Here is a 23,468-nt window from a genome sequence, read left to right on the forward strand (position 1 = left end):
CCCACAGGGGCCCTGCCCCCAGTTACAGCTAATCCCTGACACTGGAGGTAGGAAGGGGAAATATGTTAGAAAGCAGAGTATGCTTGGAAAGAATAAAACCCCAAAAACATTTCCATCTCTGCTGTGTTTCCCAGGGCATGGGGTATCTCCACGCAAAGGGGATTGTACATAAGGATCTGAAATCCAAAAATGTCTTCTATGACAATGGGAAAGTTGTGATCACCGACTTTGGATTATTTGGAATTTCGGGTGTGGTTCAGGAAGGAAGGTAAGTGGAGGTTTCAGTGCTTGGTTCCAGCTCTGGAATGATAAATGGTCACATAGGGAAACATTTCCTGCAGTGCACAAGAAGCATCCATTGGTTTAGTACACACTCAGTTTGCATTGTGCCTGTTTGCTTTGTTTTCCTTTTTAGCAGAGTTCTTACTACAGTTGCAGTAGCACAGCTAGAGAGTTTGGATTAAGCCTCAGAGCACAGAACAAACAAGACCTTAATGCCAGGAAGGAGCTGTGAGTGTCAGGCTGACACGTGCGTATTTGTTAACATGGCAAGAAAATTAGAAATAAAACATCAGCAAAAACATTGGAGTAAATAAAGCCAAAGCATCAGGTACAGCACAGATATGGCCTCCACACCAATGTTTTAGTCCTGCTTCTTTCTTTTGCACTCAGGAGAGAGAATGAGCTGAAGCTGCCTCATGACTGGTTGTGCTACCTGGCCCCTGAGATTGTCCGTGAGATGGCCCCAGGGAAAGATGAAGACAAGCTGCCTTTCTCCAAAGCTGCAGATATCTATGCCTTTGGGTAAGAAAGGAACACCCAGGAGTACCATGAGAGCTTGCTAAGTGAAGCTGGCTACTGGCCTAAGCCTTTCAGTCAGTGCTCCCCTTCTCTCAGACTCAGGATTCCAGCTGGGACACATTTTTCTCACCTATTCCAAAAGTCATGGGTGGAAAGGGTTTGCTGCACAGCCTTAGGCACCTCCCAGAGCTCAGCTGAAGCAGCTGGAGCAGTGCCAGCATTGGGTACTTTGTCTGTCAGGAGCAGCAGAGGCCTGACCTGTGTGTTGGCATTGCAGGACCGTGTGGTACGAGCTGCAGGCACGGGAGTGGCCCTTCAGGAGCCAGCCTGCAGAGGCTCTCATCTGGCAGATCGGCAGCGGAGAGGGAGTGAGACAAGTCCTTGCCACTGTCAGCCTGGGCAAAGAGGTCAATGTAAGTACCTCAGCTGCAGGAGCCCCTCACACAGCTGCTTGTCAGGGACAGAGGGGGCTGCTTCAAGAGTTATTATACTCAGAACTCAAAAGAGAAAGGGCAGGAAAGAGAACAGAGGAGAATGGGATAGGTTTAGCCTGTGCCTGTAACTGTGGTGCAGAAGTGAACATCCTCAGCATGGGACATTCTTGGGCTCTGGCAGTGTCCAGGCCCTCTGTGAGCAGTGTCTGCCTGGGCTCACACACATCCAGTGCTCTGACAGTTTTCTGGTCTGCACAGTTGACCCATGAACTGAGATAATGAATGAGCCACCACTGTCCTCTGCAGGAAATCCTCTCAGCCTGCTGGGCCTTTGACCTCAGCGAGAGGCCCAGCTTCACTGTCCTCATGGAAATGCTTGAAAAACTGCCAAAACTGAACCGCCGGCTCTCCCACCCAGGGCACTTCTGGAAGTCTGCTGAGTGAGTACCTGCTGCTGCTCACAACACTGATGCCATGCAATTTGCTAACTGGTCATTTCTGAGCTTTATTTGCTTTCCTGGGGCTGTCAGACATGACAGGGTGGGAGCACTGCTCCTGTGCTTCTCTAGTTCCTGGGAAATGATGTGACTAAGCCATGAGCCTCAGACAGTTAATTTCCAACTTCACCATATTCACCTCCCTCCAGCAGCTGACTGATTCCCCTGTTTGTGTCAGAGAATATCCACAACAGCATTGGGAAGGGCCCTCACTGACCCCAGAGTGGTCAGAACTTCCCCAGTGATAGTAATGGCAGGTACTGCCTGAGGAGGGGAAGGACCCAGGAACTGTTTCCCTCTGAAGTGGTTCAGACTGCGTGGGTTTGAGGCCACAGACACATCTGTGCCCAGTGCCCATTCACCGTGTCCTTGGCTCAGTGTTTCTTTTCATCTCCTCAACTGCTCATATTTACTTTCTCTTTGTTCTGATGTTTAACCCACCCCTTCCCTTCCTATAATCCTTCACTTTCTTCCTGTAACTCCTGATCAGAACCACCCAAATTCTTGACACAGGAACTGTGGTGGCAGCTTGGTCTCTGCTGGGTGTGGGGGCTTTGGAGTTTTGGTTGAAAATTCTGCCACTTCTCCTATGCAATTTCCCCCCCATTTGTACTGGATCCTTGACACACCAGTGGTGTCCAAAAACTTTAAACTGCAGAAAGCTTCCCCCAGACTCTGGCCTCATCCTCACACAAAGAACATGCACTGAGCAGTGGAGCTTCCCCCACCTCACCCAGATCCTTTCACACACTGCACTAACCCTGCTGCAGCCTGCTCAAGCTGTACAATGTGTAGTTCTCAAGGGCTTGCTTTTAATAACTGAAAACTAACTCTCATGGTGTCTTTTTCCCTTCCCTCCCGTATTTCTTTGTAGGTTGTAGCTACTGGTGCAATAACGGGCTCCACCTTGCATGCTTCCATGTGTCGTATCCTAACCGGCAACTTGGACAATCACCTTCCATTAAAAAAGCAAAAACAAACCACGAAATTAACCCACGGACATAATCAACACTTTATCCGATTCTCCTCTCTGCCTTTGGCTTGGTGTGGGCTGTAGCTTCAATAACCACTCGTGTCTGCGAGACCCTCGTGGCTAACACCGGGCTCCTGTGCCACGGCAGCTGCGACTCCTCTGGGCAGGGCACGGGCCTGTGCCCAAGCAGGTGCCCTCCAGGGCAGGGTGCCTGTCCTGCCTGCAGCTCAGGGCTGTCCCACACTGCTGCACCTCTGCATGTCCCTGAGCCCCTCTGGGGCTGTGTCCTTGGGCTGCAGCTCTGTGCCTGCGGTGACAGGGACACCGTCACAGCCCTTGCACTGCAAACCAGCAGGGGCTGAGGCCAGGCCGGTTCTCCCTCAGGCACAGAGCCAGCGCTGCAGCCAGGGTCAGTTGTGGAGTGGAAGGAAGGATGGTCCTTGCTCTGCTCGGAGGGTCCTGTGCCCACTGAGAACCAGGCTGGGGCAGTGTCCGGGGCAGGTCCACGTGGGTCAGCTGGGATCAGCTACAAAGCTGTGTAAAAGAGGAGGAAAGCAAGAGTAGCCTTCAGCTCCTCCCCTTGCAGATCCAGGCCTTGGAATGTTACAGTTTGCTTCTGTTTACATCGCTGGGCAGCAGGAGGATTCAATGTAGGGCCTTGGCAGAGTCACAGCTACCACAGCAAACACGTGCCTTCTAGAAAAGGTCTGTCTTCACTGGTTTGGAGGGGAGAGGACAGGGACGGGGAGAGCACACTCCAAGGGGGTTTCTGCTGCCTGACATCAAGCTCCCACATCATTCCCTGAGCCTTCTCGGGAAAGCTCTGAGCAGAAAGTGCTTCTGGCTCTGCCAGCAGTGTGAGAGCAAGGGGAGACATCCCTTTATTTGTTTTTAGAGCCTGGGGAGGAGCACATGGGCTTGGGTTTGTTCTGTTGGGGTTTCTTAGCCTGTTCATGTACCTTGTCAAAACTCCCCTTTCTCTTACAAAGAAAATTCTGTCAGTTTTTCCTTCCCTTCTACTTCAAGGGAAGGAAGTGCCCACTGAAAACCAGTGTCAGGCTTCTACCCACGGTAGAGACGTGGGAAAACTTCCTGCTCCTCTCCCTTGGGCAAATCAGATTGTGCAGTTTCTTCCCACTGATAATGTTTGCATGAATAACTTCATGTGTTTGCTGCTGAATTACTTGAGCATCTCTTTGGGTGAGCTGAAGTGATGTGAGAGCAGAACCAAACTCATTGCAGCTCCTGTGATAGGGCAGTAGCTTTGTAAGATGAATCCTCAGTAACTGTTTCCCCCTCCCTTCTCCTCTCCCTCCTCACTCTCTGCAGCATTAACAGTAGCAAAGTTGTCCTGCGTTTTGAAAGATTGGGCTTGGGAATCCTGGAGCCGAGTAACCCAAAGCTGTAGGCCGGTGTCATTGTGACCATGCTGGCTGCCTGCTCCCACACAGCACCAGAAACCCTCCCTGGCTGCTCCACGCCGAGGCTGAAGGACCATCAGCCCAGCCCCGGGTCCCGCCTGAGCACCAGCAGCTATTTAACAATGTTTACATGATACTTTTGTGTCAACTATATTTTTTTAAACATAATAAACAGTGAATTAAGTTGAATACAGCCATTCTCAAATGGCACTGAGAAAGAGCTGAGCTGTTCTGGTTCCTCCTCGTGTCCGTGGTCTGCAGGAGCCACTCTGCCCTCAGAGCAGTGGAACAGCGACGCGGCTCCTGCAGCTGTGGCCTTGCAGAGTCAGCTCTCTCCTGAAGGAGAGCCCAGCCTGCTGCACTGGCATTGCCCAGGCCACCCATTGTCCCAGCAGGGCTGCTCCAGCTCTGGCTCACCCTGAATTCAGCTACAGCACAACAGAGCTGCTGCAGGCGCAGTGTCTGGCCATGGGGGCTGGCTCTCAGTGACTCAGGGGCTCTTCTCCACAGAACTCACACTAAAACCTGCTCCTTCTCATACAATCCCAGAGGAATTAAGAATTGCTGGCCTTAAAAAATAAACTCATGACTTGTCACAGCTCTGCACAGGGACCAAATTCCTCTTTTGGTTCAGACACAAGTTTGAGTGCAGGGAAAGGCAAGAGAAACAGGACAAAGGAAAAGCTGTTCCTAAATAATGCATTAACTAAGGCCTTGATGCACAGAGCTGCAGTGTCCCTGCACGCACACAGAGTGCTGCCACTGCCTACAGTTGGCCACATTTGAGCTTGCAAGTTCTTTGAGAAACATAGGACCAAAGCAGTTGCTTTGAGGAAAAAAACCTTTAAGAATAACAAATCTTGTAACCAAGAAGGCAGTATCTGGGCCTGGAGGTTCTGCCTGACCCCAACACCTCAGACTTGTTTCAGAAGTTAGTTTTAAAATCGAAACCCACCTCCTCCTCCTCCAGTGCACAGTGTGGAGGTTATGGAGGTGACAGCCAGTGACCACACTGAGGTGACAGATGCATCATCCCCCTTGGAAATCAATGGCAGGCCCCATTACCAGAGGCTCCCCTTTCCCATCCCTGAGGCTCAGGGGAGCTCCCAGATCTCTGAGCAGCCAAAGCACCAGCCCTCAGTTTGGCTGCCTTGTGTGAGGAACTAAGTGGCACAAAACCGGAGTCCTGTTGAGCAGAGAGCCTCAGTCCTGTGTGCAAGTCCATTGTAGCCTCTTACAAGTGTTGACAAAGACTTTTTAAATGTGTCTCAGATCAAAAAGAGAAATGGGTTTGGCATGGCTGGGCACTGCAGGGCTGTCCTGATCCCTGACCCCCTCGGGCTCTACAGTTCTCACTGATGGTGTGTCAGCAGCCTGAAGCAGAAACTGTTTTCCCCCCAATGCTGCTTAATTAAGAGCAGCACAACACAAACCCAAAGCAGGGCAGAAAGGTGCTGCCCCTGGGCAGGAACCCTGCCTTAGGAGGGAAGGGCAGGAGCTGCTGCTGGGTGCAGACTGGCCCTTAGCTCAGTCAGTGTCAAGGGCACCTCAGGGTGCTCCTCACTCAGTTTTTGGGTGCATAAAGCAGGCCCTGAGAGCTGGGACACCCAGAATGTTCTGTGTGGGATCAGTGGCCTGGCTGTGCACGGGCCCTGGCTCCTTACAGCCCCAGACTGAGCCTTGGTCCCTCCCGTGCAGGGCAGGCCCTGTCTGTGGAGCCCTTTGTGTCCTGCCCTGCCCTGGGTCGGGGTGTTGGACACTGCGGGATGTGCCCAGTCCTGGCACAGGGGCTTGTTCATAGCCTGCCCTTAACAGGGGGATCGGGATCCAGCCTGGCCTGGGTGCTGTGTGGGACACCCATAAATTGCCCTTGAACACGAAGCTCATCCTCTGCCCCAGCACAGCCAGAGGAGAGGCTGACAGTGTCTGTGGGGTGGTTTAGTTTTGGTCAGCCTCAGTGAGTGGTTGAGTTTTGGTTAGCCTGTGTGGGTGGTTTTATTTTGGCCAGCCTCTGTGAGTGGTTTAGTTTTGGCCAGCCTCAGTGAGTGGCTGAGTTTTGGCCAGCCAGGGGCATCCAGCCGAGCCCAGCAGGGCTGTGGGCACCGAGCTTGGGGCCATGGAGCTGCCCCAGCCCCACACACCAAGCTGTCCCTGGGTTGTGTTTGTGTCACACGTCCTACCCCGTGGAGCTGTCAATGTGACAATGCTGTGCAATGCTGCTACAGGAGCCACATGTCAGTAGTGAATGTAAATGGTCGTTACATGGTGAACATGGACACGTTTTCTTTTCAAATGTGATGTAAACTTTGTACAGTACAAATTTTTTTTTATATTTTCTATGAACTGAGTGTCTTCCAGAATTGCTATTAAATTAATTACAAATTGTTAGAATTAACAACAGTTTCTGTATTAGTTTATGCAACCAGGAAAAAAAAAAAAGAAAAAAAAGAGTGCACTCCATGCTACTGGAATTCTGGATATGTAGGAATCTTTTCAGTGAATAAATCTTTGGTCTGGATAAAGCAAGTGTTACTGAGTCCTGGTTTGACCTCTCCTCCCACTGACTTGTAGCTGAACCACACCAGGAGCAGATTCCCACAGAGACCCCCCAGCACAGGAGCTCCTCCACCCCCTCTGCTCCCTGCCCATTCCCTGAGGGACACCAGGTGATCTCCCCCTGCAATTACCAAAGTTTACCCTCCCAGATAGGATGAGTTACAATATTAAATGGTTAATACAACCACCACGGACTTTTCTTGAGGCACTGAACTATTTAAAAAGCTGCTTCCCTCCCAAGAGCAGCACTTGAGGCCATTCTGAGCCCCCCAGCACCTTCTCTGTCCTTTGCTCAAGGTCCTGCCGCCACCTGCAGTGGGGCAGAGCTCTGCCACACAAACCCGGCCCTCCCCACTGCAGGGCAATTACCGGGTGTTAATTAATCTCAGGAAGGTTCTGCTGCTGTCAGCAGCTTTGTGCCCAGAATAACGGCAGCTTTGTGCTGTCCTGCCAGGAATGGGCCAGGGCATCATAAAAGCACAGCCTTACATCTCATCCATCTTATCTACATCTCACATGCAAGCAATAAAAAGCTTAAGATAAGCTGAGCTTTGTTGTCTTTTATAAAGAATAAGAAATAATAAATTTAATTCTCAATTATATTTGAAGGGCAGAGATGTTTCATTTAACAAACCAAACCACACAAACTGCAGTCCCCCAGCACAAAGGCTCTGCCCTGGCTGTGACTGGAGCAGTTTGATGTTTCCCTGCTCAGAGCTGTACCCCAGAACTGCCCCAGGAGGCACCAACATCGGGGGCCCTCTGCCCTGGGAGAGCCACAGCAAACAGGAACAGGAGCAGCCAGCACACACCCCCCCAACAGAGACAAACCCAGCACAAAGGGAGCGTTTCCAGCCCCTGCCAGCTGCACTGCAACGCCCGAGGGCATCCAAAACCCCCACACCCAACAGGAACATTTCGTCAACCCAGCTGGGTGCTCGACAGCAAAACATCCCAAAGCAGCCACAGAAATGGGGGTTCACTCAGAGGAGACACCAAATAACAACTCACAAAGCACAGCTCAGGCTACAAATGAACAGACTGCAGCAGGGTCTGGCAAAGTGGACACACCACGTCCAGCCTCAGCCTCGGAGGTCAGCCTGCTCCTCCCAGCCGAGGCAGCAGCTCCAGCCCTGGCTCCCAGCAGCGTCACTGCGCACACGGACAATGTAACACAGCATTACCAAAACACCAAGGAGAAGAAAAAGCCTTTCACTTACCTGGCCTCACTGTCTCCAGGGCCCAGAGCGCCACAGCCTTGCACACCACCCCAACACAAGCAGCATCTGCCAGACCCTGCCCCACAGACCTTTGCTGGCCCTTGTGAGCCTCAACTGTCCCTAACGAGCTTCAGCTGTCCCTAACGAGCCTCAGGTGTTCCTAACGAGCCTCAGGTGTCCCTAACGAGCCTCAGGTGTCCCTAACGAGCCGCAGGTGTCCCTAACGAGCCGCAGGTGTTTCCAATGAGCCTTAACCATCCATCATCCCCCAGCCCCTGCCTGTCCCTATCAGCACCTAGCTTTCCTGCGTTTCCGTGATGCAGGGCCCAACCTTCTCTCACTTCCCTGCACTCATGGGCTCTGTCCACACATTCCCTTCCTTTTCCTTCAGTCAATAGAGTAATGAAAATCAGGCTCCAAGTATATCCCAATGTCAGACTGCCCCTCAAAGCCCAGGAATGCACCCGGCACACTCAGGGATGGAGGGCAGCCAGCAGTGCTCCTGTGCTGCCAGCCCAGGACTCTCCAGCTGCCCCAGCTCAGCCCAGCTCCTGGGGGTTTTACCAGCACCCAAAACCAGGTACATAATCAGACTAAGAGCAAAGTCTGTCTGCACCTCAGTGCCCTGGCACACGGCCTGTTATGGATGCTGCATTCCCTTAAAGCCATATAAATTTGGCTTAAATGTCAGTGAAACAAGCCACTAATTGCTTCAGAAAGTGTTAATCTGCAACTCCCAGTCCAGTCCCAGCCCAGCAAGGTGCACAACCACCTCAGCCCAGTTCCAGGGGCCAAGGGCTGTCCTGAAGCATGTATGAAACACACTGTTCACACACAGAACTGCTGACTTTAGAGTCTCAACTTTGCCTTCATCAATTCCAGCTCCTGGAGATGAGGGATGGCAGGAAAATCTCACCGTTTTAATATGCTCAAATAGTCCTGGTAATTTCAGAGAAGGAACTATTTCTGATGTAACTGCAACACCTAGAAAGAGCCCGAGTCCAAATACAACGAGGGCAGTTTCAGGCCAGTCTCACTCCCTGGTGCAAACTCACACTTGCCTGGCAGTAACAAAAATGCAAAACTGCTGATAGGCAGGCTATGACTGCTGGAGATGCCCTTAGATCAGGGAGGAGCCAAACCTACCTCACCACAGCCTGGGAGCTGCTTGTTACCTCTGCCTTTGCAGGCTGGAGCCAAGAGCAAGAAGAGGTTCACTGATCCACATCCTTTGTGTGAGTATAAAGACAGATTTATTACAAACAAATCAAGTAAACCAGAGCATAGAATTCAAATGTACAAAGTGCTTTGGAGTTTTTGGAACCTTCCTGCTATAGGCTCTGTAACAACAGCTGATGTTCGTGCACCTGAGTCCCACAAAGCACAACTCCCCACTGCTACCTGCTGAGCAGACACATGAGGTGGATGCAGCAGGTGGTGCCACTTGGGAACCAGCGCATTATTATTTCATTTGCAAACATTGCTCCAGATCCAGGCACGTGGCCAGACAACTCCCAGCAACACAACCATGCATTCACTTGCTTTCAAGTGAAGATAATATGCAAGTAAACCAATCTGATATAAATAAGGTCACAAAGATAAACAGTACATTTAAAAAAAAGATTTCAGCTCCAGGTAACTTAGTACAAAACTGTAATTTTCCTAGTATGTATAAAAACCACCAGATTATACTAGCATAGATGGTATTAAAAAAATAATTTGCACTTTCACTATTATGGTAATGTATTAAAATGTCAGAATAAATAGCAATAAAAGTTAAATTTAATATTTTACTTAATTAAGGCTGAGGTTTATGAGTCAAATCCTACAATCCTATACCCATGCATGATTGAACAAGTATAAGAAGGAGGATTTGACTCTTTGTTTTTTGAAAATAACAACAAATGTGCAAGTATTGTCTAAAGCACAAGTGGATTTCTTCTTCAGCTGGTGGGTTGCAAAGCTCTTTTGACTTCATGTGGGAACACAGCCCCAAATATATCTTCATGGTATCGCTTTTGGCTCTGCAAAAAGAAAGGACACCCAAGAGATGAACGAAATGCTGCCAGCTACTCCTTATCCATCAGTTCAGTAACTAAAAGGCCTTTTGCATTTGTAGCACTGGTTCTGTGATTGTAGATTTTGTTACTGCCAGTGAAAGGGAGCTCCCTGAATCCGGGGCACAAATGCACCAGGATGAGTTGTGATAACAAGAGGGTCTGAAAAAGCAGCAGCCCCAGGCACGGGGTTCTTAGTGATGAGCCCACGAAATTCCTGAACTCACCTTTCCTCTGTTGGTACAATAAAACCTCAAATCCCAACACCCTGCAAAGCTGATCCCCAGGACCCCCCGTGCAAGAGCAGAGTCTCTCTCTCACCCTGACCGAACAGAAGCTGCGCTGGCAGTGCGGGGGCACCGGCTGCTCCCTCAGAGCTCACACACGGGAGCCCACGGCAGGCACAGCTGTGCTGCTCCCTCAGAGCCCACGGCAGGTACAGCTGTGCTGCTCCCTCAGAGCCCACGGCAGGCACAGCCGTGCTGCTCCCTCAGAGCCCACGGCAGGCACAGCTGTGCTGCTCCCTCAGAGCCCGGGCCCTGTGCCTGCACACACAGGAGCTCACCACAGCCACAGCACCCGAGGGCGGCCGTGCCCCGCCCGCCGGAGGGACCGGCCGGCGACGAGAGCTACCTTGAGCTGCTGGAGGTACTCGTTCGCCTGCTGCGGGCTGAGGTGCAGGGCCCGGGCGAGCAGCGCCCGCAGCGCCGCGGCCACGTCCCGCGCCATGCGCACGTCCCCGCACACGTAGACGTGGCCCTGCTGCCCGTGCAGCATCTCGCACACGCGGGCCTCCAGCTGCCCCTGCAGGATGTCCTGGACATAGACCTGGGAACACAGAAACCATCAGCACACCCGGCTCCTGAAACGCTGCTCTGGCTGCTGGGTCTTTGGAGTCCATCGTGGGTCTGAGCACCAAGTGCCCCGTCTGCTCCAGCTCTGTCCTGCACCACAGCAAGGGTGAAAAATGCCTTCAGGGGGCCCTTTACAAGCCCAGATTTGGAAGCTGGACCTGTCTCTTGATCAAACTTGAGCAGACAAAAACTCTTGTACATGCCAGTGTCTCCTAACTGCCAGGAGAGCTAAAAAGTGGATAACTTTTATTCTGTTGTGTTTTTTCCCAGTCAAGATTCTTCTACATAAAATTAATTTCCATGGTCACTGTGTCATTGAAATGGGGAAAAATGGCCAGTGCCAACTAATTTCTAACTCATAGGCTAATCAAATCCTGCAAAATACAAGGTTTCTGAAAATGTTCCAGTTCTAGTTTCAAAGGCTGTTTGCACTGGATATGCCTCTCTATGTCAGTGAGGGGTTATATTTATAGCAATTTATAGCACAGTTTGCTTGTGCTGGAGTGCACAGGGAGATTTTCCTTCATTTGAAGAATCTCAAGCCTGCTCACAATACACTGAAGCAAAATGCTAACATTTTTTAAGAACAAAAAGAGCCCAGATCTTAACTTGGGGGATGATTGTGGAGGAGTTAACCTTAAAGAACAAAGGAACCAGCATTACCTTCTCTTGGCCAGGCAGTCTGGAGTAAGCTGTGTAGACATCTCTCAGGACTCCCCTCCTCTTCATCTCCTCAGTCTCCTCCCTGTAGATGTGATCCAGGTCTGGCTGCCGGCAGCCGAACAGCAAGGTCATGTCCCCTCCTCTGAGCCCTGAAAGCCACAGGGACAGAGGCAGTCTGAGAGCCTGGGCAGCCAGTGGCACACAGGACTGGCACACAGGCTGTGCCCTCCTGGTCCCCAAAGGACCCCTGCCCACGGGAATGGCCCCTGGGGGATGGACTGGCTGTGCCAGTGCAGTGCCCAATGAGCCTGGGATGCTGATCCCTGCAGGAGCTCTGGGCTGACCTTTGGGGGTGCCTGTGGCTGCAGAGCCCATGGCTGCAGGGCTGGGGCTGTCCCAGAGCCAGCCCTGCCCCAGGGCCCTGCAGGTACCTCTGTGCTCCAGGTCATAGAGGCGCTGCAGCCAGAAGCTCCTGAAGGGAGCAATGCCCGTGCCCGCGCTGATCAGAATGCAGGGCTTGGCTGGCTCCTCGGGGAGGTGGAACTCATTAGCACTAAAAGGCAAGAAGATGGTAATTAGGTAACTGGTTTCAGACTGAAACTCACTGTTGAGTTGCTTGAATGACTGAGCAGCACAGCCCAAGTCCCCAGTGTGAAAGCAGCAGTGGGGCTGAATTGGGTGCTCCTTGTTCCCTCCCCTTTCCTTGCTCTGCAGTGGAGAATGGGGTCATAGGAATAGAATTATTTCAGAACTTTCTAATGATGTGTAATTTTACTAAAGGAAAGTCATGGTAAAAGGTCAAATCTCTGGAAGACAGGGAATTCCCTCTCTTCTCAGACTCAGCTGTTCCAACTTCAACTCACCAATCACTTGAAAATATCCAAAGGAAAACCCACAGAGGAAGCTGAACTAGGAGCTGCTGTTATTTATTTAATTTTCCTTACCTGCGGATGAAGCAGGGAATGGTTTCATTGAGCTCTATTGTGTTCAGCCACGTGCTGCAGACTCCATGGTGCAAAGGCCCTTCTCCATCTAAAAGAAGAGCAAGGCAGAACACCTCTGATAGCACCCAAAAGCCCTCTGTTTTTAAAAAAGCACACTTTATACTTAAAATTATAGCTTTAAAATAAATGTATGTCTAGTAATGATTTATAAAACATGGATACACTGATGATGGTGCAGGATTTTAGCAAATCTTGGCCCAGGAGGAACACCTGCTCTGCAGAGACTATTCTGCAGGAATGACAAAGCAAATTTTTTATTACAGATATGCTTCATGCTGTATGGCAGACAGGTTTTTTCCCCTGAACCACAATGTAGTCTAAATACCATTTAATTAAGAGACAGATGAAAACAGCAGTTCATTACCTCTTGTCCTGTAGCTTACAACTGCAACCGTCAGATGAATCTCTCTGGGTGTCATGTCACAGGAGGAGCTGACAGAATAGTACCTGGGCTTCAGAAGTGGCAGCTGAGTCAGCAGGAAAGCCGTGGTGACCTCAGCAGAGGGGAACTCCTCCAGGACCTCCAGGATGTTTGGGCTGTTGTAAAACTTCCATTTATTGTATTCCTCTGTGCACTACAAGCCAAAGGGCATCACCACAACATTACCACGTCATGCTGAGTTCAGGAGAGCAGGGGTATTTGAAACGTCACTTATAAACAAGATTCCTGCTTTACAGTCAATTAAATATTCAGGTAAATCAACAAAGAGTTCTCAAAACTTTGCCAGGACCAATACTGGGGTTTCCTAAAATAATTTACTTTTGAACATGGAAGTTCAGAACTCCACTACAATGTTCTCAGACACCTGTTCTCTCAGTGAGGATGCAGAAACTGAAGTAGAATTCATTTCTCAGCTCCCTGTCATGGCACATCCATGAAATTGTGTAGTCCCAGGTCCTGAGCCCTCCCGACTCTCCCTGAACCTGGTAGGAGGAGCCAGCACTCACCACACCTGTGAGTCACGACTTAAAGCCACATCCCTCTGACTCTCAGGATAGCAAATTCTCTGACAAAAACATCTACCAGCTCCCCTGCAGCTCCTCCACATGCAAGGTGTAAGGCAAGGTCTTCAGGGATGTCTCATCAGAAACCACCGTGAGGCAAGAGAACCAGGCAGGCAAGTGACCCACCCAGAACCACACAGGAAACACCCGATGCTGGCTCCCACACCCAAGCTGAGCCTCAGACCCCTCCTTCTCTCGCTGTGGCTGGCTTTCTAAGACCACAGAATATCTAACAGAGGCATAAAAATCCATCACTACAAAAATTCTTTAGCTTCTGCTACAGAGTCAAAGGGCATCAGAGGGCCCAGTGGACGGTAGTGCAAACAAAACTCCAGCCCTAAGGCTCACCTGACACAGCACCTCCAGCCTCTGCTTGTCTCCTTCTGCTGTCACCAGCTGAGAGAGTTTTTTTAGCAGTTGTTGGGAGGGTGGAGTAGTGATATCAAGCAAGTATGTCAAAGCCTCAGGTAGGGTGCAGGCTGGAATCTTTTTGTGACTTGCCCAGTACCCACCTGGAAATGAGGGAAAGAAAAGGACTTAGCAACACCTGTGGTATTTGACTGCTGTAGAGCTTTGCAAAACTCACTGTCCTTCAAAATACCCCTTCAGATGAGGGTGCAGCAGGTCCAGACCACAGGGCCCTTCTGAAAGAGGTTATTGTGAGGTTTTCAATGTTTTGTAAGGGGAGGATCTGACACAGAAAACTTCATGACAACAAGACACTGCTTGGAAACGCACAGTTTTTCATTTGGGAAAATCATCTTTCTGTGTTCCAGAATCCTGTGATTGTTCCTACTAATAAGGGAAAGATGCGCAGGACATATATGTCTATTTTAGGACTTTTACATGTAGCAATAAGCAAACTGCTGATTAATTTAATTGCAGTCAATGGCCAATTCAGCAACTGAATTACAGTGTCACCTCGGGTACCTCTGCAAACCCTGGAGAAGTCATGGATTTTCCAGAAAGGGCAAAATCAGAACCAAGAATAACTAAAAAGCAGCCACAAAATCCTATTGAAACTTGAGAAAAAGATCACAAAATCAAATTCAGTCAGTGAAAATTCTTAGGAATTTTAAAGGAATCTGTCCAACATCCTCTGTTGTTTTGTCTAAAGAGACTCAACTTACCATCAATGCAGGTTTCAAGCCTGATGGTCTGACCAGCTGGAGGGGCATCCTTGACACGGGCAATGATGCCATGGACTAATTCTGCCTGGTTGCCTGGGAAAATCCCAATGTGCTCCCCAGGAAGGTAGTGCACTTCCTGGTTAGTCTCACAGTGAAGTTTAACCAGAATGGTGACACGACTGCATAGCAAAGAAAGAGAAATGAGACAGATCTTGGTTACATTGACAGGATTTCCCTTGGATTGCACAGGAAAGGAATAAATCTGCAGTGGCTCTTGGCAAGGGCTCCCTTGTGTTCATTACCAAATACCAGACCAGCTTAGGGCTTCACAGGGACTTAAACAAATCAGACTCTAGGCATGTGAAGTACTTGTATCCAAACAAACTGGGTGCTGAAGTTCTGCCTGTCTGTCCAGTACAGAATAAACATGCCTGGAATCAGCCAGTGGAAGTGCTGTCCCACTGTAGACTGCACAGCTCACGTGCTTCTACTAAGGACAGTACAAAAATCCATTATCTTTTGTAATAACTGCAGGGAGAAGATGTTTATAACCAGGCACTTCAGATGTTTAAGATTTTAGTAAAATGTAGTATTGCAATATTCAAAAGAATGAGGTGGCATACCTGGACTTCAAACTTTGAAGATTCTGCCTGAATTTCAGCTTCATGGGAATTACATCCTTGGCATGAATGTTTGCAAGAGCTGGTGAAAAAATAAGATATGACTCTTGGTAACCTTGTGATTATGTTTGTTTAAAATGCCTTCAAATAATATGCAGAGGAGAACTGAACCACGCTTGCCCTAGAAGGTGACCAACCACCTTCAGTTATGTGTGCCCCGTTCCCTGACTAAAAGCAGTTCATCTCAGCTTTTGTTCCTCTGGGGCTGTACAAATGTGTGATAGTTCCAGTGTTACTGTGCTGGAAAAGATAACTTACACAATGTAAACCAGTGTCTTTTTAAATCTGACCATGCACTTCATTATATGCATTCTAGCATCCAGCAGGGCCAAGAGCACTTCTGAGAAACCTTCACAGTGAGCCCCTCTGAAGCAGCAAAGGCACAGGGAGGGGAAGGTGGGAGCAATACCTTTAGCCAGGTCCATGGGCTGGGAGGCATGCACTACTCTGTAACTGGTAGGGTCCCAGCTTTCCTCAGAGGTGTAGATCTCAGGCAACTGAATACTGTGTCTCCCACGGATGTTAAAAATGTCAGAGGCAGCCTAGATAAAAAACCCACAAAAATAAAGGCTATCCACAGTAAAAAAACTATTCTTAGCATTGTCATAATCCTAATAAGGAGCTATCAGTTTCACAGATTGCTGGTTTTTAGTGCCTCTGGTGTGTGGGTTCAGTGAGTTCAGTAAGGTTCCACTTCTATAACAGTATAGCCAAAAAGGATCTACTGTAAAATATGTTTGATGCCAAACTTGTTCATACTGAGCATTCCATTATCCAAAAGAGTTCACACAATTTTATGTGGATATTAAAAATAATAAAAAAGGGACTCCGTTCCCTCTCCTTGTTAGGTGAGCAGTAGAGAAGAAGGGAGTTCCAAATTCAGATATAAATTCAGATGTTTGGTTTCCTTCATTTTCTCTCATTTTTATGGGAACTAAAGTGAATGGATGAGTGGGTAGAATATGAGCTGTATTTCTATATTCACCTTGAAAGCACTGACTGCCCAGCTGCGGAATGCCTCTTCTTGCCCATTGAGCTCATCCCCTTCACCCACTGGAGTGAGCTGGGAAGCCCCAAGCTGGGCCAGTTTTTGGTCAATGGCATGAGCAAAGGCACAGAACTCTGGGTACATGCTGGACCCCAGACCAAACACAGCATACCTGCAGGAGATGAATAGAAGATTGCTGTGGTCTGCTATGTGGAGTGCTAAAGGACTCAATCACATGCAAACCAAACAACAAAGTATTTTTACCTAATTTTGTTTCTCAGCAGTTTCAGTCTGAGCAAGGAGTCTTTCAAGGCCTGCAGAAAAATACACAAAATACTTAAGGTTAGAAAAATACTCTGATTTAAGACAGAATACTTTGATCTGAAACCTGATCCATATCTTACTGAAGGACATGAGATAAATGAAAGGCTTGTCTTTGGCCTTTGAGCTGAGTCTCATACACACTTCTGAGGTGAACATTACCTTTCCGTTACCTGGAGAATCTCCATTTCCAAAAGTGCTAGTAACCACTAAAAGAAGTGTTTCGTTTTCCAGGTCACAAATATTGTACTCATCCATGCACAGGATCTAGAAGGAATAAAGCTCATGAGACATCACTAGCAGAACTAGCCTTAGATATCTCAGATGACCGCTGACCAAACTCACACAGCATTATGCTAAATGAATACAAAATCAAAGTTCTAGTCCATCTTGTATTTACAGAACATTCCAAACACAGGTTTGGAGAGTGGAAAAGCCTGCAGAAGCCAAACTCCTGTCTCCAGGAGGCGTGGTTGGCTTGTACTGCTCACCCTGGTGCTGAAGGCACAGCTGAACAGGCTGCACAGGTGGTTGGCGAGGGTCTCCGACTTGCCCGTCTCTGTCGCGTAGATCACGGTGACCTTGGCCCTGGTGGCCACTGCCCCTCGCATCAGCGAGGATGCAAAGAGCACAGCCCTGGGGAAGAACAATCACACACAACTTTTCATGGAGCTACACTAATTCAGGCTGATTCACAAACAAGCTAGGAAAGACTGAGCTGGAGTATGGCTTTTCTTTGGAAGATCGTTCAGAAGCTGAGCAAGAGCCTTAGATAGGAATGTTACCTCAGGGTGGACAGATAAGGCTATGATTCAAACCACTCAAGTGGTCCTTACTATAAAAATGTTTTTTAAAGAAGTAGAGAACAAACATTACAAGAATAGAATAGTTGGACAAAGCATGAAGAATCTTATTTGAACAGCTTACTTTGCCAAGATGCTAAACTTTAGTTCTTTTTTCCTTGGCCTTCGGGTCTCATCATGCCACGCATGTGTTTTCCATGCATCCACCTTTAAAGAAAAAGAAGTTATGCTTTAGGGAAGGAATGCAAAATGGTAAATAAACAATTTGTGTATCGTTAAGCGGCCAGATCAAATAGAACCTGTATATACAATCCACTGAGTAAAAATATGGTATCAGTCTCTGTTGCATTAAACTGCATTTTATTTAAAGTCAGAGAATTCAACAGAACTAACAGCACCTCCCATGTAAAACAGCTCCTGTCTGCTACTTCTGAATCTGTCTAGTGACCTTTCATGAACCAGGGCTTGGCACCCAGACTCCCTCACGTCCCTATCACATCTGCACTGCTGAGGTTGTCTGCTAGGGTCGGTTTTTCTTTTTGATGATGTGTACCTGGTAGTAATAGAAGGGAGTGAGGACATAGTTCAACATCTCTTGGTGGAAGACAGGGGTTATGCTGCCTGACATGGGAGGCACAATCCACACCCAGTCGGCCGGGCAGCCGCCCCGCGTGCGGTACTCGCTCTGCATGTACTTCAGGAAGGACTCGGAGGCAGAGTGGTGATCCATGATGGTCACGTTCTGTTTCTAGAACAATGGCACAAAGAAAAACGTGCATTAAAAACCCTATTCTGCCCTTCTACCCAGGGTAGCTAAAGTAATCTTCTTGCTTTGGTCAATATTTCAAGGACTTTACTCAGAGTAAAGGGAGTATTATGGGAAATAAATACTATCAGCAGTTACTCTAAAGATACAGATTGAGGCGCGGGCCTTTGATTAGGAACTCTTAGATCTTTTCTTTAACATCAGCATTTTACCTCCGCAGCACTGGGAGTGCATATTGCAAAGCCGCTGACTCACTTTTACCCACTTTTCATATTGTCATGATACGTTAAACTTGAATTAAAAATAAAATATATTAATCCAATGGCTTTACATAGGTTTTGAGACATAGATAAATGCATTAAAAGGATGGAAAATCTTTCCCTTAACTTTCTTTGCTTCTTTCTCTTCTGCCTTTACCTGTGAGGAAATATGGATTCCTCCACTTTCTCGTGTGAAAATCAAGAATAACTCTATTGGAATCATAATTCCATCTCCACTGAGTGAGAGGAAGAGGGGACAGTGAATGTTCAGTGTCTATCCAGATCCCACACTCAGTGACTTACCTGGAAGCTGTGAAGCACAGCCACATTGATCTCTACAACAGCTCGGTCCTTCCATAATGATGACAGTTTGTTTGTTTCCAGTCCCATTCTCCTTCCTACCTCCTACATGAGGAAAAAGCAAATTTACTATATGGAACTGAGACCCCATGATTTCTCAACCTCATCAGCTTTGTATCAAGAAAAAGTTGTGCAGAAGAAGAAGGGGAAAGAGTCAGTCTCATGCTGGGGAAAGTGATGGCAGCAGAAACACCTGAGCTTAAAGGTAAACTGGAATTTTGGAGTTCTGGTTCTTGAGGATGTTCCAGCTTCACAAAGCAGGAAGTGGTTCTCTCCCACCCCAGTGAACACTGGTAGTGTCTCTTTTCCAAAACTTCCTGCCCCTTCCCTCCCCTGCAGCCAGCCCAGCTCCCTGCAGAGTCACCTTCAGGACGTTGTAGCGCTGCGCGTCGCAGAAGTCGCGCACTCCGATCTCGGTGCCCATGTACCAGCCGTTGAAGGGGCACGCGGTGAACTCCAGCCCTCCCGCCTCCAGCAGCATGCTGGCCACCGCAGGCAGCGCGTACCACTTCAGCTCCAGATCCTTAAACCACTCGTACCTGCCCAACAAGCAGCTGGAGCTATTTGTGTGTCTTTTTCTCAAAAACCAGAAAAGCCCAGGAAGATAAATAGTACCAGTTCTAGGAGGAACCCCTGGACCAGGGTCTGCTGAAACTCACTGCAGTTTTTATTGCAGTATTTGGGAATCACCTACTACAGCAACTGCAGAACCATATTACAGAGTTCTGCAGTCTGCAGGCCAGTCCCAAAACAAACAGGAAGAAAAAAGCAATGAGAGAAAGGCAATAAACTCTGTTATGAGTGCAGTGTTACATGTGTATTACACTAGCATAAGAAATTAGGATTTTTCAAATTCTGAATATAATTGAAATGTAGATTGGGAGAAAAGTTTTCCAACAAAATGGTCATTTGCTTCCTTAATTTAAATCTCATTTCATCGTTCTAACAGGCATTTTATCTTTCAGGATGATTTACCATAGTTTCATCCTGACAAAGAACTCATAAAACAACTGCCACAGGCACAGACCAATAACCTGCCAAGGTGAGGCAGAGGCAAAAATGCAATTATCTAAATCCTGTGTGCTTACTTTGGATGCTCCATTGGCACTTGGAGGACAATTTCTGGAGGTAATTCAAATATTTCTGGGTCTTGGCCATTTGCTTGGAGAACAAGTGGAAGTACATCAAAGCGGCCATATTTCGGCTTCCACCCAAGCTCGATGCACAACTGCAAATACAGAAAGCACATTTTGTGTTCTTTTCAGGTTTCCCCTCCAGATCTGAAGACAAAAGAATTTTAACCCTCTGAAAACTGCTGAAGTAAATTCTAAGTGAAAAAGGTTCTCTTTGCCATTCAAATAATGTTGAGCCATGCTGATGAAGTGCTGGTTGTGTGCCTGCTTGTGTCCCCTGACAAGATTAGTTCACCATGTTCTGAGATGGAGGGCAGCACTTGTGTATCAGAACTGTAGGGAATTATTGTTCCAGCCTGCACCTGGAACTTGTGGGGCAGAACACCCCATTCACTCCTCACCTCCCACCACTCTGCATACAGGTGCGAGGAGGGAGCCCCAGGGAGGTGGGTTAGCCAAGATGGGAAGCAGCTGTGGTAGTGAGTTTGGAGCTGTACCTGAGTGAACTCCACAGTGGCAGGGTCCCCAAGGACAGAGCCATCTGGCATGTGGTAGCCAGCGTAGCGGATCAGCTGGCTGTTCCACACGCGGAAATCGTGCTGCCCGTCCGTCCGGGGCGGGAACACCGTGATGGCTGACCTGCCCGGGACATACAAACACATCCTCACTCTCCACACAGAAACTGGGACCAGCAGGAAATGTTTTGCATTTCTAAAATGAACATCAGTAGAAATAAAATCATTTGTCCTCTTTACCCACTTCCCCAAATCTTCATCTCTTTTCCCAAGGAATTGCAAAAGATTTTGTAATATCAGCCATGAAAGTTATAAATTTTCAAGATGGTTGATGGAACACATGAGAGGAAAATGTAAGTACCAGGAAAATTAAGAGCAGAAACAAGTTGTCAAAATTGTTTAGATAAACTATTTCATGGTTTTTTATGCCAGTTCTGGATATGATTTTTGTTGTTTAAATTAAAATTGTTGTTGTTTAAAATTAAAATGAGAGACCTACCTTATATTGCCATTGTTTGTGGCATACTGAATATGATGACAGATATGCTCAAACATTTCCTTGGCTGTTTTACAGTCCCGTGCATCAAACACCTGTGTGTTTCCAACAGAAATGTAAAGAGGACTAATTTTGAAACAGTTATGCAAAGTTGTTATTTTTCCTATGCACTTAAGGAATGGAAAGACTGTGGCTCCACCAGCAAAGGTTCATTTTTTTAGTTCTTATATGCATAATTTTCACCCATAACAATCCACCAAGGACCTAACATGTACCAGGTTCCATGACACACCTGGTTTCCACACTCACACTGCTACACATTTTCTTTCAGCCATGAAGCAGAGAACTACAAAGAAACCAATCTCCTGATATGGACAGGAAGGAGTGCTGCTCAATTGAAACGGTGACATGTTCTAGCAACGGCAAGGCCATTCTTCTGAGTCACAGAGGACTATGTGGCTACAGCTCAGGTGTAGATCCACAGCTCACCTGCAGGTTGGACCACTGGATTCTCCCAATGCACCTGGGTGCATTCCTCCAGGCCTGCTTGGCAGCAAAGTTCAGCTCATCCTTTGTCAGGTGGTAGGTTCCTGTTCTTTCTATCTCCTTGGTCACTGCTTCCAGCCGGCCCAGCTGTTCTTTGATTTTTGGCCTTTTGAACAGGAAACAGCCATGAAAAGAAACAATGAAAATTTCATTCAAAGTGCAGACATTATATTTTGGCTTCACAATTTACGACTTGTCCTTATGGAGTGCAAGGACAGAGCTTATTGGCCCCATAAAGAAACTAACATACTAGAAATTCTAGTAGTGGTACAATCCTTTCACCACCCAATACATGCATGGATTGGCCACAAGTTATTCTGTGTAAGTTTTTGGTTTAAATTTGGATTTTTTAGACAAATTTGAAAAAAATCACAAGGAAATAAAAACCAGAAAACAGGTGAGTTTCAGGGCATATGTAGGCTGAGAGTGACTGTCCTCTCAAAGATCCATCATGTTTACAAGGCCACAGCTCTTCTGAGTAAAGTAAGTAGGATTTTCATTCCTAAAGGGAAGTGCTGAGCAATTCCTTTGTCAGGGAAACCAGCTCTAAAATTCCTGAGTTTGATAACAGAGAGTGAAGTCAAAACATTAGAAAATATTTATTACAGCAGAGACAAAAATTGTTTTGTTGTCTTACAGACAGAATGAAAATAGCCTGCACTGTCTGAGAGTTTTCACATTTTCTGCAAGATGAAAGATCAAGGGCAAGCATATGAGATAGTGTAAATCAATGTGATCAAACAGCCATGAGCAGAGACACAGGAATATGCAAATGCAATAGGCTGGTGAGGACAGCCTGTGTGTAAGAAAGGGACTTTCAGAAAGATTCAGAGGGAAGAAAGATTTGAAAGGAGTTCAAAGTGTCTAAAGAAGTGGCCATTATGTGGCTAAGTCCCTTTGATAGTTTGATAATGTTTTCTAATGGGATGAGCAAACACTGAACTGTTACTTGAAAGCTCATCATGTGGAATGTCACTGCAAGCCCTTGGACATCAACCAGCTGTTCCAGCATTTCCTGCAACAAGATGCCTCTGCACCATGGCCATGTTTGTGAAAACACAAACCCCTCTCGGGATGCTCACTGGGCCTATGCCGATAGCACAGAGCAAGGCTGAGAAGCAACACTGGCCTTCCAATCTTTGCCTAAAGCCTTGAGGGGGACACAGAGAAAAGATACTTGGAACAGCACAAACAAAAGGCATTATCCACACTGAGACTGATCTGAGTGCAGCTAATCCCAAGAAAACAGAAGATAATGCTGGCAGAGATCCTCAATGTACTGGAATGTAGCATACTCCAAAGGGATGGAGCTGAGCAGTGCATGGTTCAGAGTCCTTCCCTGTGTTCCCAAGATCTGGGATTGACAGATGGAGCACGTGAAGTGCAATGACAGTTTTATCTGGCATTTTTAACAGTCCTTATGTATTTTTGAATGCATGCTATGTAACAGGACAGTTACCAAGAGCTGTGAAGAAACCAAACCCCCTGGAGGCTCACAGAGAGGTAGGTAGAGGATTTTATACCCAAAAATCAAGTTGACTTACTCTTTAAATGAACTGTAATATTGCTCGAGGAAGTCTCTTGCCTGAGGTAAAAGATCCTCTGGTGGAACTGGTCCATCTCTGGTACCTCTCACCAGGCCCTTTGGGGTCATGAGTGACCCTTGGCAGGCTTTGGTTTGGCAACTGATAACCTGAAAACCAATCAAATGTCAAAAAACAATATTGCACTCTGTGTATTTTAAAATTTATGAAAGCACCCTGTTCATATTTCTGTATTTTACCTCTTTTGCAGTCAGGTGTAGTGTGTCAAGAAAGCTGGATCCATTTTCCAAGTTTCTTACTCTTACATGTCTTAGACATCCTGATATTTGGTTTGAAACTTTCATGTCATTTGGAGGGAGATTCTGGGCAGAGAACAGATAAAAATGCATACTGTCTTCAGACCTATTGAGTATCTTTCAGTTTCATTTTAGATTTAATGTT

At 47.5% G+C, this 23,468-nt stretch overlaps 2 protein-coding genes across 2 annotated transcripts in view; one reads left to right on the plus strand and one right to left on the minus strand.

Moving 5' to 3' along the window:
* KSR1 (kinase suppressor of ras 1) overlaps window positions 1-5,861 on the plus strand; it is a 47,052-nt gene extending 41,191 nt beyond the window's left edge. The window contains exons 16-20 of the mRNA XM_058037682.1: window positions 135-268; window positions 673-804; window positions 1,079-1,214; window positions 1,542-1,675; window positions 4,035-5,861. Of these exons, the coding sequence (XP_057893665.1) occupies window positions 135-268; window positions 673-804; window positions 1,079-1,214; window positions 1,542-1,675; window positions 4,035-4,113 (615 nt within the window). The 3' untranslated portion in view covers window positions 4,114-5,861. The remainder of the gene's footprint in view (window positions 1-134; window positions 269-672; window positions 805-1,078; window positions 1,215-1,541; window positions 1,676-4,034) is intronic.
* A 3,379-nt stretch (window positions 5,862-9,240) lies between these two features.
* NOS2 (nitric oxide synthase 2) lies at window positions 9,241-23,333 on the minus strand. Its single transcript, XM_058037553.1, has 24 exons — window positions 23,267-23,333; window positions 23,028-23,176; window positions 21,427-21,589; window positions 20,941-21,032; window positions 20,424-20,565; window positions 19,882-20,021; window positions 19,158-19,332; window positions 18,737-18,838; window positions 17,961-18,155; window positions 17,532-17,614; window positions 17,096-17,240; window positions 16,767-16,871; window positions 16,548-16,597; window positions 16,281-16,455; window positions 15,705-15,837; window positions 15,239-15,317; window positions 14,616-14,794; window positions 13,830-13,997; window positions 12,845-13,048; window positions 12,421-12,508; window positions 11,908-12,029; window positions 11,477-11,625; window positions 10,593-10,787; window positions 9,241-9,926 (listed from the first exon to the last, which is right to left on the minus strand). The coding sequence occupies exons 2-24, from the start codon at window positions 23,135-23,137 to the stop codon at window positions 9,846-9,848; spliced, it is 3,075 nt and encodes a 1,024-aa protein (XP_057893536.1). The 5' UTR covers window positions 23,138-23,176; window positions 23,267-23,333; the 3' UTR covers window positions 9,241-9,845.
* Between the last annotated feature and the right edge of the window lie 135 nt (window positions 23,334-23,468).

The sequence above is a fragment of the Melospiza georgiana genome, chromosome 19 (genome assembly GCF_028018845.1).
Source record: "Melospiza georgiana isolate bMelGeo1 chromosome 19, bMelGeo1.pri, whole genome shotgun sequence".
Lineage (NCBI taxonomy): Eukaryota > Metazoa > Chordata > Aves > Passeriformes > Passerellidae > Melospiza > Melospiza georgiana.